Below are 27129 nucleotides of genomic sequence, written 5' to 3' on the forward strand. Positions count from 1 at the left end.
CCTTTTTTTCTGCTGGTTATGTCTTCTCTATGCAATCCTGTATCTCTCTGGCCTTAGTCACTGCCTTTTCACATTGCTTTGCTACCTTCACATAGTCAGACACTATCACCCTAAGGTCTCTCTCCCAATCTGTGTACATCAGTCTTTTGCTCCCTCCCCCACTATCATGTAAAACTCCTTTGGATTAGTGCATCCCAAATGCATGACTGTGGAACTGATAACCCTTAAATGTCATCATTACACATTTCACTCTCATGAGCCACTAATTGAAGAGGTTTTTTTTACTTTCTGATACTTAAAAGTATTATGCCATGAATTGTATGGGGATAAATGATGAGGGGAAAGGATACTTAAGTGAATAATACAATTTAACTCTGTAGAGGTGAAGCATGTGGTTTAGATGTCTTCATATACATTTAATTGACTATGTGCCCTGATAAGCACTTTGTATTCATGCATAGCCTCCTCTATGAGGTTCACACAGATTCTCCGCTAAGTTTCACAGAGTAGAGGCAGGACTTTTTTTTTTTTTTTTTGCGCTATTTCTGTCATTTCTGCCAGCTTCCTGTCAGTTCTGACATTCGTGTCCTGGGAAGTTTCCCTGCAACAGGGACTAGGGAAATGTGTGTGTATCTCAGGACAGGAGCAATAGAAGTTGTGGGTACAATCTGTGATCACCGGCAGGGGCGGATTCCCGATGACGACCGGCCCGGGGATTTGCCGCCCAGGCCGGCCCAGGAAATACCACGTGGTCTGCCGAGCGCGGCTCTGTCACAGCTGCACTCGGCAAACCACGTGATTAGAGTGACCGACCCACCGGGGGATGGCCGATCCCCCGATAGGCCAATCTGCCCCTGATCACCGGGTCTGTAAAATAATCCAAGCGGATGGGACAAGAAGCTTCTTCTCGGAGCCTCTTAGCAGGGTTTACAGCAGCCATTATTCTACAGAAAATAAGAGCAGGATGTTCGTTTTTAAATGTATTTGCTGACCGTGAATTGGTTTGAAAGTAAAAGAGGGTTTGTCTTTCACAGGATCTTAGACAGCTATCAACAAACAAGGGAGATGACGATGCTTTCTGCTTTCCAGACCCTCCCCACCTTGCAGTGTTGCCAGCACAATAATGATAGTATTTGTACAATAATTGGACTCATGGTATGATACACATTGAGAAATCCAAAACAGGCAAAAATGGAAGATATTTTTTTTTTCTCGCTGATTTACTTAGCAGCAGCACCGATGGAAATAAATTTACTTTCTGGTTGCAGTTTAACTTGCTGTACCCTTCGCCTTCCTGATTGCCTACAGCCTATCTACTGAGTGAGCCTGCCTGCCCACTTTCCTCCTGCAATTCATTTGTTATGCATCCCGTCCGCGCACGGGCCTGCTCACCTCCATGGTTCCACTGTAAGTCCCAGGTTGGCCTCCCTAACGGCAGCTGCAAGTGCTTCCATGCCTCGGCGTCCAGCGGCGGCAGTCGCCGGGTCTTCCACAGCGCACCAAGCCTCACGCCGGAACTTGGCGTCCTCGGCTGTGTTGGCCACGCCCCTACGCGCATGCAGACAGTCCGGCCTCTTGTAGGGCTAAGGGCAGGTCCTAGCTCCGCGGCGCGCTCTGATTGATTCCCTGTTATAAGGAAGTCCCTGCTTCCTTGCCTTGGCAATCGGGTCAGCATGTATGCTAGATTGTCACTGCATTTGTATCTTGCTCCAGTCTTGTTCCAGGATCCTTCTGTTCCAGTTCTGTTCCTGCCTTGTTCCTGCTTCCTAGTACTCCAGCATCCTTCTGTTCCTGTTCGTCTGTCCGTCTCCCCAGGTAGTACCTCCGGACTGTCTTACTGGTACTGACCTCGGCTTGTTCCTTGACCTGCTTGTCTACTGCCTGCCTTCTGACCTCAGCTTGTTCCTAGACTAGTTTGCCTGCTGCCTGCCTTCTGACCTCGGCCTGCCTGTGACCTCGTCTGACCTCTGGAACCTGACCTCTGCTTGCTGACTTCTCGGACTGACCCCCGGACTCTGACCTCTGCCTGCTTGACCATGTCTCTAGATTCTGGCTCTGTTCCTAACCTTGTCATCAACTATGCTATGCCGGTCCTCCTTGTTCCATCTGACCTCCAGTCTCGAATCTGACCACGCTCCCCTTCTGTCTGTGGGCACGCTGGACTTTCATCCTTCCAGGAGACCCTGCGAGGCCCACCTAAGTCCAAGTGGCCTGGGTCCCTATGGGCTCCTCCCAGGGGGGACCTCGGGCTTCCAGTGTTGAAGCTCTTCCTAGCCTCTGTCTCCTCCAATACTCTGCCCCCTGGGGGCAGTTGCTTCCTGGTCCCCAACTAGGAGGCGGTTCTCCACTGCCTCAGGACAAGGGACCACCCCAGAGTGCAACAACATTAGCTAAACCTGCCCCATTCCCATGTCCTGCCTGCTGCAGCCTATCCCTCTGCCTGACCCGTTTCTGCAGGCGACAGATAGACACAAAGGTCCAGAACATGGGCACTAGGGCATATTTGCCGTCTGGTTGCATAATAAAAAATAATAAATACATAAATAACTGCTTTACAATTAGCTTTCTGTAGTTTCATAAAATAGTTTATATAAAAATATTCCAATAAAAGGAGAAAATGAAAAAATAACAAGAAATAAATATATCATCACATAGTGAGAGTTCAAGGGTTAACAGAGATTAAGGTCATCACAGATACCTCTGAAAAGGACACCCCCACCCCCATCATCATTGTTACCACTGATTTATTATTCTTAGAAATAAAGGTTAACAGATAAAAATAATATCTATTTATATATTGCTATATATGAGTTAGTCAAGAAATGCATTAAGTTAGTGCAATAAAAAGGAATCACTTTTACTGGTCTAACAATACATTTCTTAACTAGCTTTCAAGAGCTAAATTCTCTTTTCTACAGATCAAATGAGCACAAGATGACGTTTACCAGGATACATAAAGCAGCATGGCTGCCATAAGTGAATCGTTATTCTGAATGATTCCCCACCCCCAAAAAAAGAGAAGAACTACAAGTCCATAGATCTAACAAGTCTAAATCAGATCTCTGACTTCTGTTTCGGACACCTACAATTATGTGGCATCTCCACCGATCCACCTTAAGAAGTAAAAATCCCTCCTTCCCCCAAAGATGGCCTCAGCTAGGGACGTTTGCGCATGTTCTGCTTTCTTTTTATCTGCAGGTCTGGAAGTTCTTGCGGACTGTAAGGTCAGATCCGCAGAAAAGAAAAGGAGAGACTTTACTCTTGCTTTTTATTTTATTCATTGTTCTCAATATCTGACCGGGAACAGGAAAATCTGCCTGAGTCCATATCCCAGTTGCAGAATTCAGAGGGAAAACAGAAGGGAAATGTGTACCCTGGTTTCTGATAAGGTAAGAAATTCTGCTCTTTCTTCTTATATACTTGGCACCAGCACTTACAGGAAAGGCCTTCCAACCTTTCTTTTTCACAGCACGGTGCAAATACCTTTGTATAGTTGGGAAGATTTTATTTCTGGTCACCTTAGGAGGGTATGCAGACTTTCTCACATGCGCGCACACATATGAACTCTCTTGCACAAACAAACATGCATTTGTATACTCGCGCATATACTCTCTCCCCTCCCTGGGCCCAAGTCTAGCTTCTTTTCTGCCCTCAGACTCAAATCCACCAGCTTCTGTTCAAACCATCTGTATAGCTGTTGCTTCCACCTCCCTCATCCAACCTGCACAGACTGATGTATCCCCTCTTAGGGTTGCCAACTTTTCTACTGAGCAGGACCGGACACTTGGGGGGGACGGGGACGGCCGGCCTCAGCCACGCCCCCTTTTCCCTTTCGAATTGATGCAGCCTCATCTCTCCAAATTAAAGGTAATTAGTTGTGTTGCGCCTGCTGCTGCTTCGTTCTGTGCTGCCTCGCCTGTTAAAGTGATTCCCGCACAGGCGGAACGGTCTACTGTGAAATTAGAAGCCCACTAACAATACTGTTCGGCTGTGCGGGACTCACTTAAAGGGCCAGGGTAGGAGGACAGTGCGAAGCAACAGGTGCGGCACAACTAATTATCTTTAGTTTGGAGAGATGGGGCGGTACTGCTGTTGCTTCACGCCTTAAACTTGAAGCGGCATGTACTCCCCAGCTGTTGGAGATACAGAGGATGAGGAGAGTTTAACCCAAGCCCCGAAGACAGGAAACAGAGAGTAGGATTAAATGGACAATTTTCTCAGTGGAGAGGAGTGGGCAGTGGATTGCCTCAGGGATCTGTACTGGGACCCCTGCTTTTCAGTATATTTATAAATGATCTGGAAAGGAATACGACCAGTGAGGTAATCAAATTAGCAGTTGATACAAAATTATTCAGAGTAAAATCACAAGCGGAGTGTGATAAATTGCAGGAAGACCTTGTGCGACTGGAAAATTGGGCATCCAAATGGCAGATGAAATTTAATGTGGATAAGTGCATGGTGATGCATATAGGGAAAAATAACCCATGCTATAGTTACACAATCGGGCCGATACAGTAAAGTCCGCGGGAGAGCGGGCTCACTCTCCTGTGCGCGCGATTCTCTATTCAAATGAGGCCTGGCGGTAAAAACAGGCAAAAGGAGGCGCTAGGGACACTAGTGCATACCTAGCGCCTCCTTTTGGACCGGAGCAGCGGCTGTCAGTGGGTTTGACAGCCGATGCTCAATTTTGCCGGCGTCTGTTCTCGAGCCCGCTGACATCCACGGGCTCGGAAACCGGATGCCGGCAAAATTGAGCATCCGGTTTTCGAGCCGACAGCCACGAGCTGACTTCAAATTTAAAAAAAAATTTTTTTTTTACTTTTTTTACCCTTCGGGACCTCCGACTTAATATTGCCACGATATTAAATTGGAGGGTGCACAGAAAAGCAGTTTTTACTGCTTTTCTGTGCACTTTCCCAGTGCCCAAAGAAATTAGCGCCTACCTTTAGGTAGGCGCTAATTTCTGAAAGCAAAACGTTCGGCTTGGCTGCACATTTTGTTTTCTGAATCGCGTGGGAATACCTAATAGGGCCATCAACATGCATTTGCGTGTTGCGGGCGCTATTAGGTTCGGGGGATTGGACGCGCATTTTCGGACCCTTACTGAATAAGGGGTAATGCTAGCGTGTCGAAAACGCGCGTCCAATGGCGGGTTAAGAGTGCGCTCCATTGGAGCGCACTGTACTGTACTGGCCCGAATGTTAGGTTCCATATTAGGAGCTACCACCCAGGAAAGAGATCTAGATATCAGTGGATAATACATTGAAATCGTTCGTTCAGTGTGCTCAAAAAAGCAAACAGAATGTTGGGAATTATTATAAAGGAAATGGTGAATAAAATGGAAAATGTCAGAATGCCTCTGTATTGCTCCATGGTGAGACCGCACCTTGCATACTGTGTACAATTCTGGTCACTGCATCTCAAAAAAGATATAGTTGCACTGGAGAAGGTACAGAGAAGGGTGACCAAAATGATAACGGGGATGGAACAACTTTCCTACGAGGAAAGACTAAAGAGGTTAGGACTGTTCAGCTTGGAGAAGAGACAGCTGAAGGGGGATATGATAGAGGTGTTTAAAATCATGAGAGGTCTAGAATGGGTAAAAGTGAATCGGTTATTTACTCTTTCGGATAATAGAAGGACTAGGGGGCACTCCATGAAGTTAGCATGTAGCACATTTAAAACTAATCGGAAAAAGTTCTTTTTCACTCAACGCACAATTAAACTCTGGAATTTGTTGCCAGGGGATGTGGTTAGTGCATTTAGTGTAGCTGGGATTAAAAAGGGTTTGGATAAGTTCTTGGAGAAGTCCATTACCTGCTATTAATTAAGTTGACTTAGAAAATAGCCACTGCTATTACTAGCATCAGTAGCATGGGATAGACTTAGTTTTTGAGTACTTGCCAGGTCCATATGGTCTGGATTGGCCACTGTTGGAAACAGGATGCTGAGCTTGATGGACCCTTGGTCTGACCTAGTATAGCATGTTCTTAAGGTGATTGGAGTGCTGCCAGGTTAGTACCATTGATTGGGTTTTACAGTGTCCGGTTACCCTTGTAATGAGCTGAAGGAAGAGGGGCTGAGGGTGTCCTGTTTGCTGTTCCAGGCATCGGTCACATTCAGCGATGTCGCTGCTTATTTCTGGGAAGTGGAATGGGACATTCTGGGAGAATGGCAGAAGGAGCAGTACAGGAAGATCATCAAGGAGATTCATGGCATCCTCATGTCATGGGGTAAGTATGTTCTGGCTCTCTTAGCGAAATCCTCTCTTGTTCCCCTGTGCCAGCTTTTGTTCTAGAGAAAAGAGACAGACTTCAGCTGTTCTTGAATAAAGCATTTAATTCTAGTTTAATATTCAAGTTTTAGCTTACAAAACAGAACAGCTTCTTTTGCTGGGTCTACAGAAGTGGTTGGTATATTCTCTCTGAGCCCTGGAGAGCTACAGCAGCTTCTGTTGAACTTATGATGAGACCAGTTGCAAGCCTTAAGTTTTAGGTGCCCATGGGGTCTAGTACCAAAGATTTTTCCTTCCATATTAAAATGGCAGCCCCCATTCTGCCATCTGGGTGGTAGATGACAGAAAATAGACATGTACGCACTCCACTGTTCCATCAAAACAAGAAATAGATGAGACTCACAAGGGTTCTACAAGTTAAATATAACTTTTTTCTATTTTTATTGACCCAGGTTATTCAATTGTTAATCCTGATGTAATATTCAAGATTAAAAAGGAAGAAGAGAAATATTTCACGCAAAACTGTGAGTGGGAGCGAAAAGAAAACATGAACGACCCTTCCATGAGTAAGTAAATGTTCTGGAGGTAAAGGGCTCTGCATTTTCTGATCACAGGGTATAGGTCATTAACATCAAACATTTGGAGACTTAAATACATTTCCTAATATATTATTAGCAGGTCCTCCATGAATTCTTCTAGACATGTTTGTTTTCTCATCACAGGCCTTCCGATTGTAACGTCTGTGTTCTCATTAAATGTTAAGCAAGAGGAAGATCTGCCTTTTATGGATCCTCCTGAATCAATGATGACTGAAAAGATTCGCTCTCCTGTAGCAAGTAAGTATAAAACTCATTCTGGACACCTTTACTTAAGGGTTGCAATAACCTCAGATCTTCAGTATCTCTCCGTCTCCTAGCAGATGCAAACACTATACCACACCCTAGAATAGTGTTAAGAATTACAGCAAAGAAGAAACAAAATTTACCTTAAGGAAGATTGAGCCCCGCTCTCCTGCGGTGATACCTAAGGGTCCCTCCCCCAGTTGAGAATTCCTGAGGTTGATCTCCGATATCCCTCAGAGGTGAGCCTTGGTCCGGTTGCTGGTTCCCAGCGTGGACTTAGCCCCCAGTGTGGCTGAAAGGCAGCGGGTGCAGAAATGAGCGCGGCGGTGAAGGTAATTCCCTGTCCCCCCGCAGCTGGAGACCGTCCGACACACGATCGGTAAGCGCCGAGACCAGGTAAGAAAAATTTTTAAATTCAGGTCTCCGGTCTCCAGAGCTTGGATTGCCGTTCCGAATTCGTCCCCGGTGAGGTTAGAAGGGAGCATCGATCGGGTTGAGCAGCCTTGGTTGGGCTAGGCCCCGATCCGGTGCAAGGGTCCACACACGTGGAGACCCTCGAGGGGCACCATGTTACGCGCGGGGGTCGTCATTGACGCCGCCATCTTCCCTTCTCAACTGGCGGTATGCGTGGGGCAGGCCGGGAGGCTGATGCGCCTAACTTGCGAGATTCCAATACAGACACACGCATAGCTGCGCACAGAGCGGAGCACACGAATGCACGAGCGCAAACACATAGAGACAATGGCACCGGCACCTAAGAAAGCCAGAAGGCACTCTCTTTGCACAGACTGCCACATAAGAGCCACACAGCCTGAATTGGAGTCCTGCCTGTGTCAACATTGCGAAGAAGCCCAGGGGGAACCAAAGTCTGGCCCCTTATTGTCGGGAGATGGTTCAGGAACTACTGACGATAGCTCCCCAGACCTATGCATCTCCGAGATGGCTTCCCCACAGGAGGGCACCTCTGGGGCCCCTAATCCGACTTCCCCTGGGGTTAACATGGACCTAGGGACCTTTTCCTGGTTAGAATTTTTCCAAGGGCTGCAAGCCTTGTTTAGGCACAATCAGCCCCAGCCGCGCCCCAGGCTCAACCCCTGCCGGAAGCACAAGATCCTTCCAGCCCGGCTCGGATGCCTCGAGATGTGCCTCACCTAACCAAGAACTTCCCTAATAGGGACCCAGACACCTCAGATAATGAGTGACTCCCTGGAAGAAGGAGAAATCCATCCAGGAATGGAACCATACCGAACCATGCTTTGCTTCTTCCACAAGGACAAATTACCAGATCTTGTTTCCCAGACTCTGAAGACGCTGGGTATTTCTGGCACGCACCCTATGGCGGAACCAAAGAAGAACCCCATCCTGGTGTCCCTTCATAAGGCCTCATGATACTTTCCAATGATGGAAGCCATCCAGGAACTGATTGACCTGGAATGGGATGCCCCGGGGGCCAGCTTCAAAGGGGGTCGGGCCTTGGAAGCCCTATACCCTCTAGAACCTGCGACCAAGGAATGCCTGCATTTTCCAAAAGTGGACGCTATGGTCTGCACCATCTCAAAGCAAACGATTCCCGTTAAGGGAAGGGCTGCATTGAAGGACACCCAGGACAGACGATTGGAATCCATCCTTAAGCAGGCCTTTGAAACAACAGCAATGACACTGCAGATTGCTTCCTGCTGCGCACTGGTGGCACGTTCCTGCTTGCTCCTCTCAACAGAGGCAAATAACTCCGGAACACATACCGGTGAGACGATGGAACCTGCAGCAGCCTTCCTCACGGACGCAAGCTCGGACCTGGTGCGCACCTCAGCCAGGGGCGTTGCTTCAGTAGTGGCAGCCAGAAGACAACTATGGCTACGGAATTGGTCTGCAGACGCGACATCTAAAGCGAATCTCACAAGAAAGCTTTTTAAAGCATCTCTCTTGTTCGGAAGTGAATTGGAGAAGCTAGCCAGCAAATGGGCGAATCCCCAGTGCCTCAGCTACCAAAAGATAGGAGTAAAAGATCTTAGTGTCTCTCCCCCAGGAGAACCAAGGGCAGAGGATCGCAGCGCTTTAGACCCGACAGGAACTCGCAGTTCCAGGCACCTCGTCCCTCCAGAAGGTCCCAACCCTTTCGGAACAAACAGGAAGAAAACATAGGGGGTCGACTTGCCCTCTTCTACCAAAGATGGGTTGAGATAACGTCGGACAAATGGGTTTTAAACATCATTTGAGTAGGTTACTCTCTGGAGTTCCGCAGCATCCCTCGAGACAAATCTATGATGTCACCCTGCCACTCCCACTCCAAGAGACTGGCAGTAGAAATCACTCTAACAAGACTACTCAGCCTGAAGGCAGTAACTCCATTTCCCACACCCCAACAAAATACGGGGCGCTATTCCATCTACTTTATTGTTCCCAAGAAGGAAGGATCATTCCGGCCCATCTTGAATCTCAAGAACGTCAACAGTCATCTGTGGATTCTACACTTCCTCATGGAAACATTTTGCTCCGTAATAATGGCAGTACAACCGGGAGAGTTTCTAACCTCCCTGGACCTTTCCAAAGCCTACCTTCACATCCCAGACCATCAGGATCACCTGCGCTTTGTGATACTGGGCCACCATTACCAGCTCCGAGCACCACCCTTTGGCCTAGCAACCACCCCCAGAACCTTCACCAAAATCATGGTGGTTGTGACGGCAACACTGAGGAAGGAAGGGATCTTGGTACACCCTTACCTGGACGATTGGCTAATCAGGGCAAAGTCTTCGGAAGAGAGCCAGCAGATGACCAGCAGAGTCAAGAGCCTACTGCAGGAACTCGGTTGGGTCATGAACACAGGCAAGAGCAGTCTGCAGCCCTCTCAATCGCTAAAGTACTTGGGGGCCCATTTCGACACCAAACAGAACAATGTCTTCCTCCTCCAAGGAGAAGGAAACTGATGGAACAATTATGATGATTGATGACCAATGCACGCCCCAAGGAATGGGACTATCTTCAAGTCCTCTGCCTCATGGCATCAACCCTGGAGGTCGTCCCTTGGGCAAGGGCCAATATGCGACCGCTCCAGCTCTCCTTACTGTCACGATGGAACCCACTGTCCCAGGACTACTCAGTTCGCCTACAACTACCATTAGAAGTACGTTCTCAGCTCCAGTGGTTGCTACAGCAAGACCACCTAAGCAAAGGAGTAAGCCTATCCCCACCAAACTGGATCTTGCTCATCACGGATGCGAGCCTGCAAGGGTGGGGAGCCCACTGTCAGGAACTGACGGCCCAGGGACAATGGAACAAGGAAGAGGTGGAATGGAACATAATCCGCCTGCAAACTCGAGCAGTCAGACTAGCATGCCTGCAATTCAGCCACAGTCTCCGAGGCAAAGCAATTCGAGTAATGTCGGCCAACGCGATAATGGTTGCTTACATCAACTGCCAGGGAGGAACCAAGAGCCAACAGGTGTCTCTGGAGATAGACCCTCTCATGGCATGGGCAGAGATAAACCTACAAGGGATCTCGGCCTCCCACATCGCAGGAAAAGACAACGTCTTAGCAGACTTCCTCAGCCAAGAGATTCTGGGCCCAGGGGAATGGACGCTGTCGATCACAGCCTTCCAACTGATAGTAAATAGCTGGGGCCTCCCAGCCATGGATCTACTGGCCACCTGTCTCAATGCCCAAGTCCCCAGGTTCTACAGCTGCAGACGAGAGCCACAATCCCAAGTCATCGACACTCTCGTCCAGACTTGGCCAGAGTAAGACCTACTGTACACCTTCCCCCCCATGGCCACTACTGGGCAGGGTCATCCGCAAGATAGAACATCACAGGGGACTAGTTCTTCTAGTGGCCTCGGATTGGCCAAGATGACCATGGTACGCAGACGTAAAGACCTCCTTGGGGGAACCCTCTGTGCCTACCTCCACACAGGGACCTTCTCCGGCAGGGCCTGATTCTCCACGAAAATCCGTCTCTATTCTCTTACGGTCTGGCCCTTGAGAGGACTCACCTGAAGAAGCGTGATTACTCAAAGGCTGTGATTGATACCCTGCTCCGAGCGCGCAAGTTCTCCACATCCTTGTCATACGTACGGATCTGGAGAGTATTTGAAGCCTGGTGTGAGGACTGCGGGATTCTCCCACGGACAGCCAAGATTCCCATGATTCTGGAGTTCCTACAGGATGGTATGAAGAAGGGGTTATCACTCAACTTCCTCAAGGTCCAAGTAGCTGCACTGGCCTGCTTCAGAGCCGAAGTGGATGATATCCGGCTATCAAACCATCCGGATTTGTCCCGCTTCCTGAAAGGGGGTAAACAACTCTGATCACCCCTAAAGTGGCCGGTGCCTCTATGGAATCTCAATCTAGTATTAGACTTCCTAGCTGGGGCTTCTTTCAGACCAACATGCGGTCTGCCACTACACCTCTCAACATTGAAGACGGCATTCTTGGTTGCAGTATGTTCAGCTTGTCACACCTCTGAACTACAGGCACTATCCTGTCGGGAACCGTTCCTTAGTTTCACACCTGGAGCTATACAACTGTGCACTGTTCCCTCCTTCCTACCGAAAGTGGTTTCCGAGTTTCACTTGAACCAAACCATCTCGTTACCATCTCCGGAAACATAAGGACTTGGAAGACTCGCACTTTCTTCGCCATCTAAATGTCAGCAGACTCCTAGTGCGATACCTGGAAAGATTGGAACCAGTGCGCAAAATGGACCGCTTGTTCGTTCTTCACAGTGGGAAGAAACAAGGAGAAGTGGCCTCGCGGGTGACCATAGTCCGCTGGATCAAAGAAGTAATCAAGGCTGCCTACATAGAGGCAGGAAAGCCCTTACCTCTACAGGTTAAGGCTCATTTTACGAGGGCCCAGGCAGTCTCTTGGGCAGAAACCAAGCTGCTGTCGCCCACCAAGATCTGTTGGGCGGCGACGTGGTCCTCCATACACACCTTCTCCAGGTTCTACTGCCTGGATGTTCAGGCCTGAGAAGACACAGCCTTCGCAAGGGAGGTATTAAGTGGGCCACGGCCAGCCTCCCGCCCTGTCCGGGAGTAGCTTTTGTACATCCCATTGGTCCTGAGTCCATTTGGCTGCACGCTTGGAAATGGAAAAATTGCTTACTTGATAATTTTGTTTTCCGTAGTGTAGATAGATGGACTCAGCATCCCACCCACAGCTGTCCCCAGAAAAGGAGAACCTCTGATAGCAAACCTCGAGACTAAGCAAATACGGGTAAGCCGCGGCCTACCCCTAGTTCAAGACACCCACAGTTTGTCCGGTATAGGCGTTAATTGGTTGAGTGCACTGGCGGTCTCTAATTTGGAAATTAGTTGAACCAGTTCAAGTTTTACTCAAGTTTAATCAAGTTATTTAAGCAAAGATATAGCCACAATGGCTTTTCGAAGAGAATACTGAAGAGCTGAGGTTACTGCTGGGGTATATCTAGATTGACGTCAGCTTTGAAATCTGACTCCGTCTCCCATCTGCTAGCAGAAGAGCACAATACCCATTGGTCCTGAGTCCATCTGTCTACACTGAGGAAAACAAAATTATCAGGTAAGTAATTTCTCCATTGCTGGTGAATTCAGTTCTGTTCTGCTTTTTGTTTCTTGGAACAAATTTCCATTTTTGTTACAACTTCACCTTCCTCCTGCTTATGGTGGGCTTTTTGGATTCAAGATTCTTAGTGTTAGTTAAATAGTTATCATCTTGGCTTGGGTACAGGTCAATACTGAGGGACTGCAGGTGGCAAACTAGGTTATGCGTCAGTGAAACTTTTCTCTGTCTCCATCTGCTGGCAGGGAGGCAAAACGTCAGGAGTCTGGACTGATCTATGGAATTCCAGGAAAGAAAATTAGCATTTAAGAGCCAGTTTTCCTTTTTAGCCTTCATCTTACCAACATATTTTACATCACAATCTTACCAAATGGGGTCCAAATGGACCGCATGCAGTTTTGTTGATTGACCTTGAAAATCATTGTCATTGAACATGCCATATTTATTCAATACGAAAACACAAAAAGAAAGTTGTGACCATTTGTCTTAATATTATTAACATTACTTAAGAGAAATCTGTTCATTTCTTATTCACAAAATATAAACAAAACGAATAAAATTTGACTTACTTGAAATTTTGCATTGCATTTTGAAGACGAAATACAATAAAAAAAACAAACAAACCTAGTGTTGTTCAGTGTTTGTGAATGTTTCTAAACTCCCTGCTATGAATTTACTGTAGGTTTAGATGCATTCGTCACAACAGGTTTTTTGTGTACTGTGGTCACGACAGACAGGTTTTCTGCAAGAACTGCACATCTGACTAACTTTCTTATCAACCTCAATCATTGAAAATGCAAAGAATCAGTAGTTATACATTTTTAAACTTGCTTAATTGAAAGTTGCACAATCTGGGGTCTTTTTGGATCCCAATTAATAAATAGCTATTGTAGGAAGAATAAAGTAGAATAGTTTTAGAATAACATTTGAATCAAACTTACCATAGGCTAAGTGACAAATTCCTAAAATGGCGGCTGAAAATAATTTCTGGTGTGTGTATATAGTGATCCAATTGGACCCCAGTTGATAGGATGAAGGTTTAAGTGCATTTTTATTTATTTATTTATGAATTTCCAATTTACATTATCCAATTATTAACATTGCATATTCTTTAAGAAAACAGGCATACATTATACTTTATACACAAAATCCCAACAAATATACTATCATAATAAATCACCTGTTCTCTAAGTACCAAACAAAGGGGGAGCATATTAGAGCAATTTAACAATACAAATTATGTAATCTTTATAACAGAAAAAACAGAGTATAATATTTCTATATTCCAGTATTAAATTAAATTCATTTAAATTAAGTACTAATCTTCCACATTTCGGTTCCTTCGCTCTTCCAGGAATCTCTCTAACTGAGATGGGTCAAAGTATACATATTTCACTCCATCTACCCGCATTTGCATGGGAATCGTATCATGATTTGAATCCCAAAAGTTCTCGCAATATTAGCCAGAGTTATAAAGCTCTTCCTTCTATCTTGTGTTTCTTTTGCCACGTCTGGGTATACCCAGATTTTTTGCCCCAAGTAGAGAGAGTTTCTTTTTAACATAAATGCTTTTAAAACTCTATCTCTGTCAGAAGACAGTGCAAATTTAACCATAAGAATGCCCCTCTGTTCTACTTGGGAAGTGAAAGATGTTTCTATCAACTCAGTGACATTTAAAGAGGTATCTTGTACCACTTGCTCTGACATTTTCTTTCCACTAATAAAATATGCATTAATAATCAATGGGAAATTCTCTGGTTGCCATGTCAATATTTCAAGAAAATAATTTTTAAGTTGTTCCTTTGGTGAAATCATCTTACATTTGGGGAAATTAACAAATCTAAGATTGGAATATCTAACAATTTTCCAATGACTCAACTTTTCTTGTAAGAGCTAATTCCCCCCCCGTATTATTGTAGATAAGAAAATTATTACTTACCTGCTAATTTTCGTTCCTGTAGTACCATGGATCAGTCCAGACAGTGGGTTATGTCCCCAATCCAGCAGATGGAGTCAGCACAAGCTTTGAGGGGGCGTATCCATATATACTACTACCCCCTCTGCAGGAGTTCAGTATCGAGTATATCAAAGCCAGAGTAGAAACCCCCGAAGGATCAAGTTTGTGGAAACAGATAATGAAAACAATTGTAACCGCAACAAGTAACTGCAAACATCCTACCAACTTGTAGGGAGCTGTGAAAAACAGCGAAAAGAAACGACTGTGAAGACCACAGAACACTGCGAGCAAGAAGTAGTGCAGAGCTGAGCAGGATCAAGAACCCAAACGCGGAGGGGCGTCTGGACTGATCCATGGTACTACAGGAACGAAAATTAGCAGGTAAGTAATAATTTTCTTTTCCCTGTACGTACCTGGATCAGTCCAGACAGTGGGATGTACCCAAGCTTCCCTAAATCGGGTGGGGTCCTGCGAGGCCTGCTCGGAGAACCTGCTCGCCAAAGTGTCCAGAGACCGAAGAGGCGAGGTGCAGACGATAGTGCCTCGAGAACGTGTGTAACGATTTCCAGGTGGCTGCCCTACAAATTTCCTGCGAGGATACCGAGCGAACCTCCGCCCAGGAAGCCGCCTGGAGAACGTGTAGAATGCGCTACGATTCCGCGTGGGGGAGTCTGACCCGCCCCAAAGTAGGAAGCAGCAATGCCGGCCTTCAGTCATCTGGCAATGGTAGTCTTCGAGGCCTGAGACCCCTTCTTAGGACCGGCCCAGAGTACGAAGAGATGGTCAGAGGTCCGGAACTCATTTGTAGCCTCCAGATAGAGGCGCAGAGTGCGCTTGACATTCAAGAGACGGAGAGACTTCGGCTCTGAGGAAGAGAAGGACGGCAACTCCACCGTCTGGTTCACATGGAATGCAGAAACCACCTTCGGAAGGAAGGAGGGAACGGTGCGAAGCGAAACTCCAGAGTCGGAGAAACGGAGATAGGGCTCTCTACACGACAGAGCCTGCAGCTCCGAGATGCGTCGAGCGGAACAGATGGCCACAAGAATACAGTCTGAGAGTGAGATCCTTTATCGTTGCACTGCGCAGCGGCTCGAACGGTGGTCCCGACAGGGAGCGAAGCACAAGGTTAAGACTCCAGGAGGGACAAGGGTCCCGTAACGGAGGACGCATATACTTGACACCCTTGAGAAAACGAGCAATGTCAGGATACTGTAGAAGAGAGCCCCCATCGCTCAACAGCGAACCAAGGGCGGCCACCTGAACCCGTAGTGAATTATAGGCGAGCCCTTTTTCCACCCCCGCCTGTAGAAACTGAAGGATCTGAGGTACAGAAGCCTTAGCGGGTCCCGTGGCCTGGCTGGTACACCACAGCTCGAACACCTTCCAGACTCGAACATAGGCCGCCGACGTCGATGTCTTTCGTGCCCGCAATAGCATGGATACTACCGCCTCCGGGTAGCCCCGACGCCGGAGGCGGCGCCTCACAAAAGCCAGGCCGCAAGACAGAAGAGTTCTGCCTGCTCGAAAAATACCGGGCCATGATGTAGGAGCTGGGGGAGGTGCCCCAGCCTGATTGGCCCGTCGATCACCAGCTGTAGCAGGTTCGCAAACCAGGGCCGCCTGGGAAATTCTGGGGGCGACAAAAACCACGGTCCCCTGATGGCTTTCTATCTGCGGAGGCATCCTGCCCACCAGGGGCCATGGTGGAAAAGCGTAGAGCAGAAGAGTGTGGCGGCCACGGGAGGACCAGGCATCCGCTCCCTCCGCGCCGCGCTCTCTCTGGCGACTGAAGAAGCGTGGAGCCTTGGCGTTGAGAGCGGACGCCATCAGATCCAAGTGGGGGGCCCCCCACCGATGGACGAGAAGTTGCATCGCTTTGCGGAGAGAGAACCACTCTCCGGGGTCCAGCAGTTGACGACTGAGGAGTCCGCCTTGGACGTTGTCCACACCGGCGATGTGCGAGGCCGCTAGCCGGACGAGATGACGCTCCGCCCATTGCATCAGCAGCGCCGCCTCGAGCGCGACCTGCGGGCTGCGCAGTGCCTCCTTGTCGGTTGATGTAGGCCACGGTGGTAGCGTTGTCAGATAGGATTCTGACTTCCCGGTTCCGAAGAAGCGGGAGGAAATGTCGCAGAGCTAGCCGGACCGCTCTGGTTTCCAGACGGTTTGATTGACCACTTCGCCTCCACCGTGGACCACGTCCCTGAGTGGCGCTTCGATCGCAGACTGCACCCCAGCCTGCTAGACTGGCATCGGTGGTCACCACCACCCAATTTGGCAGATCGAGGGACACGCCACGGGCCAGGTTTCGGCGGATCCAACCACCAGCCCAGACTGTCCCAGGCATTCTGCGGGGGAGCGGGAGAAATCATCTGGTAGTCCTGCGATACTGGTTTCCAACGGGAGAGGAGCGCCCACTGTAAGGTCCTGATGTGCGCGAAAGCCCAAGGTACAAGGTCGATGGTGGACCCCATCACTCCCAGGAGTTGCAGGTAGTCCAGGTAGGTGGGCTCTGGTAACGCAGAGAACCGTCGTGTGTGATCCCGCAAGGATTGAGCCTTGTCCTGGCGCAGAAAAACTTTGCCCAGTAGGGTGTCGAAGGTCGCCCCCAAAAAAAACCCAAGCGTTGCGAGGGCATGAGGGAGCTCTTGGAGAAGTTCACTACCCATCCCAGGGAATGTAGAAAACCGTACTACTCTAGTCACCGCTGAGCGTCCATGATCGAATGACTTTGCCCGGAGGAGCCAATCGTCCAGATAAGGATGAACCAGGATGCCCTCCTTCCGGAGAGCTGCCCGCCACGACTGCCATGATCTTGGTGAAGGTGCGCGGCGCCGTCGCCAATCCGAACGGGAGAGCCGTGAACTGAAAATGCTGGTCCAGAATTTGTGAAACGAAGGAAACGGTGGTGGTCCGGGCGGATGGGAATGTGCAGGTAGGCCTCCGTTAAGTCCAGGGAGGAGAGGAACTCCCCCCGATGCACCACACGCAATCACTGACCGGAGCGTTTCCATGCGGAACCGAACGACTCGAAGGGATTTGTTGACTTCCTTGAGGTCTAGGATAGGCCGGAAAGAACCGTCCTTCTTTGGTACGACGAAATAGATGGAATAGTGGCCCGAGCCCACCTCTCCGAAGGGCACGGGCGCAATAGCGCCTATCTCCCGGAGTCTGTCCAGAGTCAGCTGCCACCGCTCCTCTCTTGAGGTCCGAGCCACAGGGGGAAAAGATGAACCTTCCCTGCGGGGGGCGGACAAATTCCAATGCGTAGCCGTGTTTTTATGGTATCCAGGACCCACTGTCCGAGGTGATCCGTGCCCACTCCGCGTAGAAATACATTAGTCGGGTCCCCAATCCTGGGGACAGGGGAGTGGGCGAGACTGGCATCATTGTGAAGACTTGGTATAGGGGTTCCCGGTTCCGGGAGTAGTGCGTGCTGGCCGACGCCCGCGAAAGGAGCAGGACCAGGGCTGAGACCTTGGGGCGGATGACCGGGAGCCCGCCTGTCTGTATCCCCTGTAGCGCCTTTGCGCTCTGGCTCTGGTCCGAGAAGAAGAAAATGCTCTGGATGGTCGAAACCTATCCTCTGGCAGCCGTTAACAGCGTTCTCCCCAGGGACTTGATGATCTGGTCCAAATCCTCCCCGAAGAGGAACTTGCCCCTGAAGGGAAGAGAGCCCAGACTCGACTTAGAGGACGTATCAGCCGCCCAATTGCGTAGCCACAGTAGTCGTCGTGCCGCCACTACTGAAACCATGGATCTTGCGTGGACCCGAAAAAGGTCGTACGAGGCGTCCGCCCCATACCCCACTGCGGCTTCTAGCCGATCTGCCTGGGCAGCCTCATCGGACGGCAGGTTCTGAGACGTGAGGAGTGAGACCTCGAAAACCCGCTTAAGGAAAACTTCCAACTTGCGATCCTGTGTGTCCCGCAACGCCGCACCTCCCGTCACTGGGATAGTCGTCCTCTTCGTGACCGCCGACACTGCGGAGTCCACCTTTGGGACCTTGATGAGGTCCAGAAATCTTCGGGGAGCGGGTACAGCTTTTCCATAGCCCGGCTGCTCTTCAGGGAGGCCTCCAGGGTGTCCCATTCCCTGGTGAGAAGTTGTAAAAACGAGTCATGAATGGGAAAAGCCCGAGCCCTCGGCCGGAGTGCCGCCAGGACAGGATCTCCCTTCCTTGAAGAAGTGACGACAGCGGGAGCTACTGGGGCAGGCGGGTCTGGTGGCGGGTCCAAATCTAATTCTTGGATGATCTGCGGGATGAGGTCGTCCAGCTCTTCCCTCTGGAAGAGGCGTAGGGTACGCGGATCATCCCCCTCCTGCGTGCCGTCCCCTTGTCCCCCGTCCGGGAGGTCAAGTCCATGTCCCGCTGGGTCTGGCACCGCCCCCACTGCCGCGGGCGTGGATCGGACTCGGGTAGGAAGGCGGGAGGCCCCCACTCCCAGAGGGTCGGGGGGGGGCCGGCGTCGAGGGCGACATCCGAGGGATCTTAGGAGGGGGGGGGTCCCACAGGTGCTTCCAGCCCCTGCAGATAAGCAGTATGCATGAGCAGGATAAACTCCGGAGAGAACCCCGGCCTGCTCGGGTGCGCTTCGGGGGCAGCGTGGTTCCTGCTCCCTGGCTCTGGGTGCTTGGTTCCTGCACCAAAATCGGGGGAACACCCCCGCTGGTAGAGTCCTCCAGGGATCCGTTCTCCCTCGTGGCCTCCAGGGATCCGTTCCCCCTCGTGGCCTGCGCCTCAGGGCGCTCAGAATGTAAAATGGCCGCCGTTCCCGCCAAAAATGGCGGAGTGGCCGGCCCGCACCGCCCGGGCAAAAAAGAGAAATCAGTCAGGGACTGTGAGGGTACCTTCCCCCCCCGGGAAGGCATCGTGCACAGATGCCCTCCCGGGAAATCCGGGACCCCGGGTCTCCGCAGACCGCACAGCGGGACGGCCGCGGCATCGGGATCGCTGTAGGAGAAAAGAAAAAGCCACGGGGGGGGGACCATGCGCACAAAAGCGCCGCATGCGGGGGGGCCCGGTCGGCCCGCACTGCCCGCTGTCCGAAAATAGAGGAGGGTGCCATGGGGTGCCTTCCCGGCCACACGACCCGCCCCCAGACATCTTTCCCTAAATGGCTCAGCAGCCCATGAGGAGCTGTAAAATGGCCGCGGGTGAGGGAGTAAAGAGCGAAGAGGCCGGCTCCACCGGCTTTCGCGGGCACCGGGGGCTGAGCTGTGATGGAAAAAACTACAAAGGAAAAACAAACTTACCCCTGGCTGCAACGAGAAATAAACAGCAAGGCCGCAGAGAAGAGACAAGGAAGATAAGCCACTCCCCAGAAGTTGAAAGAACTCTGCCTTATTTTTTTTTTATTTTTTTTTTTTAAACTTAATACAAACTTGATACAAACTTGATCCACAGAAAAAGACAACAACAAGCCATAATCAAGCAAGAAAGTGAAGAAAAAGGAAAGGAGGGGAAGCCTGATTCCCCTACTCGCATCTGCTGGAGTCAGAAGATACTGAAATCCTGCAGAGGGGGTAGTAGTATATATGGATACGCCCCCTCAAAGCTTGTGCTGACTCCATCTGCTGGATTGGGGGACATAACCCACTGTCTGGACTGATCCAGGTACGTACAGGGAATGAACATTTTAGTTGAAGAGATATCTTCCTGAACTTTAGTCAGAACTGTCCCATAGACAGGGTGGCTGGTGGACGTGAGGACCGCCTGGTAACTTGCCTGCCTGGTGCGAAGGTGGCAGACCTCACGCGCCACCTAGATAGGATTATAGACAGTGCTGGGGAGGAGCCGGCTGTCGTGGTACATGTGGGCACCAATGACATAGGAAAATGTGGGAGAGAGGTTCTGGAAGCCAAATTTAGGATTTTAGGTAGAAAGCTGAAATCCAGATCCTCCAGGGTGGCATTCTCTGAAATGCTTCCTGTTCCACGCGCAGGTCACCAGAGGCAGGCAGAGCTCCAGAGTTTTCAATGCGTGGATGAGACGATGGTGCAGGGAAGAGGGATTCAGCTTTTGTAAGGAACTGGGGAAACTTTTGGGGAAAGGGGAGACTTTTCCGAAAGGATGGGCTCCACCTTAACCAGAGTGGAGCCAAGCTGCTGGCAACTAACTTTCAAAAAGAAGACAGAGCAGCTTTTAAACTAGAACAAGGGGGAAAGCAGACAGTCACTCAGCAGTGCATGGTTCGGAGAAATGTATCCTTGAAGGATACTAATGAAACAGGAGAGTTAGGGCATCCCAACAGAGAGGTTCCATTAAAAGGGGTAGATCTTTAAAAAATACGCGATCGCGTACTTTTGTTCGCGCACCAGGCGCAAACAAAAGTACGCTGGATTTTATAAGATACGCGCGTAGCCGCGCATATCTTATAAAATCCGGGGTCGGCGCGCGCAAGGGGGTGCACATTTGTGCAACCTGTGCGCGCGCCGAGCCCAGCGGCACTGCATGTTCCCTCAGAGGCCGCTCCGATTTCGAAGCGGCCTCGGAGGGAACTTTCCTTCGTCCCCCCCCCGGCCTCTTTATAAAACCATTTCCAGAACCTGCTGCAGAAGGCTGTTCAGAAAGAGTATGTTTCCATTTCCTAAAGGTTTCACCAAAGCAGATATAGATACAAAGTAGTTGAAGAAACTCCTTGCTACTCCATCAAAAGCCTTCTCAGCATCAGTTCACTGGCATATTTCTCAGAGGAGTATGTGCCCTCCAAATCCGATTCAAAATCTTCCTCACATGGCCTGCAGATGATCTGCCTCTCATAAAGCTCACTTGATCAGAGTGCACAACATCCAAGGCTCTGCATTTTTCTTTTGGGATCAAAGAAGTAACCACTTTTTACCTTACATCAGGTAAGATATTACAAGTAGATTTTCAAAGCATTGCTCGTGCAAAAACGGCCCCATGCACGCATATGTGGGACGCATGCGAGCATCGCAAATTGTAAGAAGCTGGGAAGTACGTGCGTACATACCTGTGCGCGCATCAAGAATAAGGAGGCAGAAAAGGGGTGGGGAATAGGTGTTCTAGGGTGGGGCCAAGATGAATGCGTGTAACCCCGGAATTTTGCAAGGCTGACCATGGCAACGTGCACTAAGTTACGCAGGTAACTTTACTGCTGGCCCTGATGAGGCACAAGTCTGGGCCAGAGGGATCCTGAACACTGAGAGAGAGAGAGCGCCTCTTTTAAAGGGCCAATCTGACACACTCTGTATATCCCACAGTAAGAGGGGCACTTTCAGCTCAGGGTAGTTTTGGGCGGGGTGGTGTTCCTAGGTCGCAAGGGTCTTATAGTGGGATATATAAAGATTGTCAGATTGGCCCTTTAAAAGAGTGTCTCTTTCTCTTTCTCTCTCAGCCAATCACTTGTGAGTACGCACATAAAGGCTCCAACATATATGCATGGTAGGGATATTTTAAATGGTATGTGTGTACTTGCACGCACAATATAAAATTGAGCTTATTTTCACACGTCTGCCCAATACGCACATTTCTGGGCACATGCATGCACCTTTTAAAATGTACTTGTTTCTAAACTGTCAATGGCAACTGCAGTTGACAAAGGGGCCAGATCATCTAGTGATTTTTAAAATTTTGAAATTTAACAGGCCGTCAGTCTATTCTCACCAGCAGTAGAACAGATTTTTTGATGATGATCAGCACAGCAGCATTCCTCTTTTCTTATCTCTGGTGGTGGTGGCTATGGAAACAGCAGAATTCTGAGCTAACTTACCCCAGAACCTTTATCAGTATAACATTTCTAAACATATTGTAATCATCTTTTCCTATAACAGGCTTTCCAAATGTCAAACCAGACATTTTAATCCGATTTAAGGAACAAGGATTCAAGACTGAGCCCAGTGAATCTGAAGAAAGAGAAAACCTGATGATCACAGCCACATGTGAGGAGTTACATGAAGCAGGTGATAAAGTTTTATTAAAACTGGCGATGTAATGATATAAACATTTTTTATAGGAAAAATGCCTCTTCAGGTTGAGACACGGTGAGAATCGGGCATTATAATCAAGGCTCTGACTTCTAACCTTTTGTTGACTATATAATCTGTTTCCATTATTTGTGTGTGTTTCCTTTCATTTCGTGGTCTCAGTTTTTTGCCTTTTATTCCTTTCTATTTCTCATTCTCTCCTAATCATTTCACTACATTTTTGCCTCTCTTCCCATAGGCACCCATGCTCTCCCCTCACCACTCTTATTTTTTTTTTATTCTATTCCCTTATGGAGTCCTTTTGTATTCATCACGCTTGTATTTATGGTGATGCAAGGTAACTGTGTACTCAGTTCTCTAGTAAATTGCTGTGGTTTTGTCCTGTAAGGATCCACCCTTGACGTAGGTCTCTGGTGCAACTTCCGCTGGTAGATTGAATCCCTGTAGGGTCAGTCTCCTTCTTGTCTGTTATGTAACTCTGAATATTTCTTTAAAACAAACATAATCACCAGTGCCCACCTGTGACCGGGCATCAGAACCAGGCTGCTCCCTTCTCTGCAAGAAAGTGTGTCAGCAACACCTGTGCTAGAAATGGATCCTCTGGTTCCCAGTGCCTTTATCAGTTCAATCCGGGCTTTGCAAAAACTGGTATTGCAACAGAAAGGCCTCTTTCTTCAGTTTCCACTGCCGGCAGCAATGCTAGCAGTGCTCTACTGGCCCATGTCCTGCTGCATTAATTCAGACAGTGCTTTAGAAATAAACAATCATTGTGCTCCTTTGCACTGTCTCCGGCTCCAGCCACACCAGCTTGTATAAGCAGCTGCACCCTTGGCTCCTGCTCACTGAAGTCCTCTGAGTAAGGCTTTGCAGCACAAACCTTTGAGGCCGACGCGATAAAGTGCACAATTTTACCTGCGGTTTTGCGCACATTTTATCTGCAGAAATGTTACTACAGATGCAGCAGGTTTTGTGCACAAAAAAGGTGCATGTAAAACTGTACATCTTGCTTAGTGCCGTCGCATAGAAATCTCATGCAGATGAAGGCATTAATTTATTATCCTCCTGAGGTGTGCTGACATAACGCAGGTTTTCCTAGCGCTGGAATAGTTACTCCTAGTCAGAGGTGGAGTCCCTAGCGCCTCCTTTTGGACCGGAGCGGTGGCTGTCAGCGGGTTTGACAGCCGATGCTCAATTTTCCCGGCGTCTGTTCTCGAGCCTGCTGACAGCCACGGGTTCAGAACCCGGACGCCAGCAAAATTGAGCGTCCGGTTTTCGACCCGACAGCCGCGGACTGACTTCAAATTTTATTTTTTTTTTAGTTTTTTTACCCTTTGGGACCTCCGACTTAATATCGCCATGCACTTTCCCGGTGCCCGAAGAAATTAGCGCCTACCTTTGGGTAGGCGCTAATTTCTAAAAGTAAAATGTGCGGCTTGGCTGCACATTTTACTTTCTGTATTGCGCGGGAATACCTAATAGGGCCATCAACATGCCTTTGCATGTTGCGGGCGCTATTAGAATTGGCGGGATTGGACGCACGTTTTCGGCCCCCTTACTGAATAAGGGGTAAGGGAAAAACGTGTGTCTAGTGCGGGTTAACAGTGCACTCCGTCGGAGCGCACTGTACTGTATCAGCATGTTTGTTGGAGTCAGCCAGGTAACTAACTCAACTCCTCCCGGTTATGCTACCGGAATGCTTCTAATTTATCCAGTTAAACTCTAGCCAGCTAGAATTTAGCCGGATAAGTTCCCAAATCTTCATTTAGCCAGATAACTTCTGATTATTCAGTTAAATGCTTTTGAATATGATCTCTTAGTAACTATTTGTTTCCTATAACAGCTTTCCCTGATGTGAAGCCAGACGTTTTAATTCGATTTAAGCAAGAAGAATTCAAGACTGAGCCTCAGGGATGGGAGGAAGGAGAAAACCTGATGATCACAGGCACATGGGAGGAACTGCATGAAGCAGGTGATGTAGCTTGGATTGAAGCTGGTGATAAGCTGATCTAGACATTTCTTACAAGATCTCATGCCAAGGATGCCAGTAATAGCACTGGCTATTCCCTAAGTCAGCTTGATTAATAGCAGTTAATGGACTTCTCCTCCAAGAACTTATCCAATCCTTTTTTAAACCCAGTTACACTAACTGCATTGACCACATCCTCTGGCAACAAATTCCAGAGCTTAATTGTGCGTTGAGTGAAAAAGAATTTTCTCCGATTAGTTTTAAATGTGCTACTTACTAACTTAATGGAGTGCCCCCCCTAGTCCTTCTGTTATCTGAAAGAGTGAATAATCGATTCAGATCTACCTGTGCCCTGGATCAGTCCAGACAGTGGGTTATGTCCCCAATCCAGCAGATGGAGTCAGCACAAGCTTTGAGGGGGCGTATCCATATATCCTACTACCCCCTCTGCAGGAGTTCAGTATCTTCTGACTCCAGCAGATGCGAGTAGGGGAATCAGGCTTCTCCTCCTTTTCCTTCTTTCTCACTTCTTTTGCTTGATTATTTTGCTGCCTTTTTCTCATGGATCAAGTTTGTATCAAGTCTTGTATCAAGTTTAAAAAAAAAAAAAAAGAAAGTAAAGCAGGGTCCTTTCACCTTTTGGGGAGTGGCTTATCTCTCTGTCTCTTTTCTGCAGCCGTGCTGTTTTCTTTGTCGTTGCAGCAGGGGTTAAGTAGTTTTCTTCCTCTGTAGTTTTTCTTCACAGCACAGCTCCTGGTGCCCGCGTTTTTCTTCACAGCACAGCTCCTGGTGCCCGCGAAAGCCGGTGGTTGCCGGCCTCTTCGTTTTTCTTCACTCACCCGCGGCCATTTTGCAGCTCCTCGTGGGCTGCTGCCGCCGCTTGGGAAAGACTTTCTGGGGCGGGTTGTGTGGCCGGAAAGGCCCCCCCGCGGCACCCTCCTGTAATTTCGGACAGCAGGCAGTGCGGGCCGCCCGGGCCCCCCCGCAGCGGCGCTTTCGTGCGCTTGGCCCCCCCCCCCCCCCCCCCCCCCCCCCCCCCCCCCCCCCCCCACCCCCCCCCCCCCCCCCCCCGAGGCTTTTGCTCTTTTTTTGCCGCCGTTTTTTCATCTCTCCCCCCCGGCGATCCCGATGCCGCGGCCGTCGTGCTGTGTGGCCTGCGGCGACCCGGGGTCCAGGATTTCCCGGGAGGGCATCTGTGCACGATGCCTTCCCGGGGGGGAAGGTACCTCACAGTCCCTTACTGAATTTTCTTTTTTGCCCGGGCGGCGCAGGCCGGCCACTCCGCCATTTTTGGCGGGAACGGGGGGCCAGCTTACATTCTGAGCGCCCGGAGGCGCAGGCCACGAGGGAGAACGTCTCTCGGGAAGACTCTACAAGCGGGGGCGCCCCCCCCATTCTGGTGCAGGAGCCAAGCACCCAGAGCCAGGGAGCGGGAACCACGCCGCCCCTCGAAACGCACCCGGGCAGACCGGGATTCTCTCCGGAGTTTATCCTGCTCATGCATACCGCTTATCTACAGGGACTGGACACACCTGTGGGACCCTCCCCCCTAAGATCCCACGGATGTTGCCCCCGGCGCCGGCCCCCCCCGACCCTTCGGGAGCGGGGGCCTCACGTCCTCCTACTCGGGTCCGTTCAGCGCCAGCGGCAGTGGGGGCGGTGCCCGACCCAGCGGGACAGGGACCTGACCTCCCAGACGGGGGCCAAGGGGACGGCACGCAAGAAGGGGATGATCCGCGTACCCCTACGCCTCTTCCAGAGGGAAGAACTGGACGACCTCATTCCGCAGATCATTCAGGAATTAGATTTGGACCCTCCACCGGACCCGCCTGCTCCAGTGGCTCCCGCTGTCGTCATCTCCTCAAAGAAGGGAGATCCGGTCCTGGCGGCGCTTCGGCCGAGGGCTCGGGCTTTTCCTATCCATGACTCGTTTTTACAACTTCTCACCAGGGAATGGGACACCCCGGAGGCCTCCCTGAAGAGCAGCCGGGCGATGGAAAAGCTGTACCCGCTCCCTGAAGATTTTCTGGACCTCATCAAGGTCCCAAAGGTGGACTCCGCAGTGTCGGCGGTCACGAAGAGGACGACTATCCCAGTAACGGGAGGTGCAGCATTGCGAGACACACAGGATCGTAAGTTGGAGGTTTTCCTTAAGCGGGTCTTCGAGGTCTCCACGCTTGGCATGCGGGCAGTGATGTGCAGTTCGCTTGCCCAGCGGGCTAGTCTCCTTTGGGTACAACAACTCCTCACGTCTCAGAGGCTGCCCAGGCGGATCGGCTGGAGGCCGCAGTGGCATATGGGGCGGACGCCTCGTACGATCTTTTTCGGGTCCTCGCAAGATCCATGGTATCAGTAGTGGTGGCACGCCGACTACTATGGCTACGCAACTGGGCGGCAGATACGTCCTCGAAGTCCAGTCTGGGCTCTCTCCCCTTCAGGGGCAAGTTCCTTCTTCGGGGAGGATTTGGATCAGATTCATCAAGTCCCTGGGGGGAGAACGCTGTTCATCGGCCTGCCGGAGGATAGGTTTCGTCCATCCAGAGCGTTTTCTTCTTCTCAGACCAGAGCGCAGCGGCGCTACAGGGGATACAGGACAGGCGGGCGCCCGGCCATCCGCCCCCAGGTCTCAGCCCTGGTCAT

The 27129-nt window shown here is 49.8% G+C and overlaps 1 protein-coding gene across 1 annotated transcript in view; it reads left to right on the top strand.

Moving 5' to 3' along the window:
* Nucleotides 1-3157: 3157 nt before the first annotated feature.
* LOC115087350 (zinc finger protein 282-like) overlaps nucleotides 3158-27129 on the top strand; it is a 29181-nt gene continuing 5209 nt past the window's right edge. The window contains exons 1-6 of the mRNA XM_029594459.1: nucleotides 3158-3389; nucleotides 6107-6233; nucleotides 6688-6801; nucleotides 6958-7071; nucleotides 22371-22499; nucleotides 24364-24492. Coding sequence (XP_029450319.1) covers nucleotides 3366-3389; nucleotides 6107-6233; nucleotides 6688-6801; nucleotides 6958-7071; nucleotides 22371-22499; nucleotides 24364-24492 — 637 coding nt within the window. The 5' untranslated portion in view covers nucleotides 3158-3365. The remainder of the gene's footprint in view (nucleotides 3390-6106; nucleotides 6234-6687; nucleotides 6802-6957; nucleotides 7072-22370; nucleotides 22500-24363; nucleotides 24493-27129) is intronic.

This window comes from Rhinatrema bivittatum, chromosome 3, assembly GCF_901001135.1.
Source record: "Rhinatrema bivittatum chromosome 3, aRhiBiv1.1, whole genome shotgun sequence".
Taxonomy (NCBI): Eukaryota; Metazoa; Chordata; class Amphibia; order Gymnophiona; family Rhinatrematidae; genus Rhinatrema; species Rhinatrema bivittatum.